The following is a 2,075-nucleotide window of genomic DNA, read 5'->3' as shown; positions in this document are numbered from 1 at the left end:
ATCACATCCCAGCCCAGGGACCATTTCCATCTCCAAGCTCATCCAGGACACTCTCTACTGGAAACCACTTGAGGCTTTCCTTAGGATGGCATTGCCAAGAGGGGCATCTCTCCTCATTCACATAAAGGCACCTTATGTGCTAGAGGGAGCCTTGTCAGGGTGGGTCCCCTGGCCTGGCGAGTCAATGAGTTATTTTCAGAGGTTGACTATGAGCAAATCTTCCGATGGCTGGTGCCCCACTAAGTCAAGGAGGAACAGAAATAATTCGGAAACCAGGACACAAGGGTAAATTTGACCCAAAAAAAATTTATTGTACAATTACCCACCACTCGATTTGACTCAGAGAGGACCCCCAGAGGGTGACTCAATCTTCCCTATTTATTTTCAGCCCTTGAGGGCTTCATTGTAGATCAAAGCCAAGGCCCCCAGGAAGGTGACATACTCCTGGAAGTTCACCTCCTGGTCCTTGTTCCGGTCCAAGTCTTCCATCAGCCTTGCAATTTCAGCATCCTGCAGCTTCTAACGTGTTAGAATGTGAAATCCAGACTCAGTGGTGATGACAATCTTGGATTCTTCCGCTTCCCCCTCCCAGGCAGCCATCTCTGCAAGTGGATCTGTGCTCCCTCATCACCAAGGACCTATGTCCACCTTGAGTTTCACTTTGGCATTACTTCTCCTCAGCTACTCCTCAGTTACTGGCCCTCATTTGGAGCGATGGATATCAGGCTGGGAGCATCCCCTACCCTCTGGGAGAGTGGGTCTACAGCTCAGTAAGACATGTGGACCAGGGCCTCAGAATGTGGGTAAATATGAGTCAGATGCACCTGGCACCTCTCCCTCCCCTAATCCTGCTTCCAAAGGACAAGGGTGGGAAAAGGGGTCCTGCAGAGGAGGCCACTCACCGAGCCAATGGTGAGCTCCTTCTGGATCAGCTCCTTCAGCTCCTTCTTGCTCAGGGTGTGCTTGTCACCCTCCCTGCCGGAGTACTTGTGGAAGATGGCCACAAGGAGGCCGATGGCCTGATCCAGGGGGCATGCCATGGCTGAGGGCTGGACTTGGAGCTGGCAGCAGAGGGCCTTGTCAGTGCCATGGGAGCAAGGACTTCTCACCCACACCGCCCAATAATGCTGCCTGCACTAGCCCCGACCCCTCTGGAACCACCCAGTCTCAGGCCACACACAATGGCATCAGGAGACAGCCCAGGACTTGAAGGGGAAGGAGAGAGAAGACTAGGGTCAAGGCAGGAGAGGTGGCTTAAGGATTCTAAGAAGCATATAGGAACAGTAGCTTTGGGCACAGCTGAGAACTGTCCTTCAGGGGATCCAGAAGTTAGGGAGTATGGCTGGGCAGGGGAAGGGGATAGAGGCTGCACAGGCAGCTTAAGCACAGCCTCACAGGGCCACACGTGGTGGCAATGACACACCCAGGGCACTCCCTTCCGCACCCCAAAAGAGCACACCCCATTGGGATCCCTTAGCCCAAGGCCTGCCTGGCACAGCACTGCTGCTTCTGACTATCCCTCCAGCGGGGGAGCGCCACAGACGGCCCCAGTCTGGATCCAGCAGCTGGACGGGGCAGGGGATGGCTGGAGCCCCAGCGTGAGGACGGCTGGCCCTGGGAAGTACCCAGGGCTCCTGGCGAGAACTCACCGGTAGGGAGGCGGCCAAGTGCGACGGGAGCGGTCGAGGGGATGGGCTGTGTCGCAGTCCGGCTGGCCTTATAGCGGTCGATGCCCCGGAGGCTCGGCCAAGCCCACCCCACCCGCCCAAGTCCCGCCCGCGCCCCACCCTGCGCCTTGGCTTACACAACACACATTCGCAGTTTCTCCCCTCGACTTTCCACGCCTCCTGCCCGGGGCTGTTCCGGGTTAGGACGGGATGGGGGAGCCCAGCAGATGCCACTGCAAGCCCGGTGACGACGAGTCTCCCCTCATCTGCGCAGCTCACTTTGCTCAGTTTGCTCTTCGTGACACGTGACTCGGCAAGGGGAGCAGGAGGCGGACGGCGGCGGTCACCCCTGCTCCCTCTGCCAGACCATGAATGTGACCCTCGAGCCAGCGCAGCGTCAATGTGGGC

The 2,075-nt window shown here is 57.6% G+C and overlaps 1 protein-coding gene across 1 annotated transcript; it reads right to left on the bottom strand.

Moving 5' to 3' along the window:
• Positions 1-286: 286 nt before the first annotated feature.
• S100A6 (S100 calcium binding protein A6) lies at positions 287-1,692 on the bottom strand. The gene is made up of 3 exons (XM_005541780.4): positions 1,650-1,692; positions 903-1,061; positions 287-519 (listed from the first exon to the last, which is right to left on the bottom strand). The coding sequence occupies exons 2-3, from the start codon at positions 1,038-1,040 to the stop codon at positions 385-387; spliced, it is 273 nt and encodes a 90-aa protein (XP_005541837.1). The 5' UTR covers positions 1,041-1,061; positions 1,650-1,692; the 3' UTR covers positions 287-384.
• Positions 1,693-2,075: the final 383 nt, after the last annotated feature.

This window comes from Macaca fascicularis, chromosome 1, assembly GCF_037993035.2.
Source record: "Macaca fascicularis isolate 582-1 chromosome 1, T2T-MFA8v1.1".
In the NCBI taxonomy this organism is placed as follows: domain Eukaryota; kingdom Metazoa; phylum Chordata; class Mammalia; order Primates; family Cercopithecidae; genus Macaca; species Macaca fascicularis.
The sequence above is the reverse complement of the archived record's forward strand: the minus strand, read 5'-3'. Positions and strand labels throughout refer to the sequence as shown.

What these genes read in the sequence shown, in the direction of transcription:
- S100A6 (XM_005541780.4), bottom strand. Translation starts at nt 1,040, where the DNA reads ATGGCATGCCCCCTGGATCAGGCCATCGGCCTCCTTGTGGCCATCTTC. An exon ending in AGGAGCTCACCATTGGCTCG is followed by an intron (nt 520 to 902) that starts GTGAGTGGCCTC and finishes CTAACACGTTAG; the next exon opens with AAGCTGCAGGATGCTGAAAT.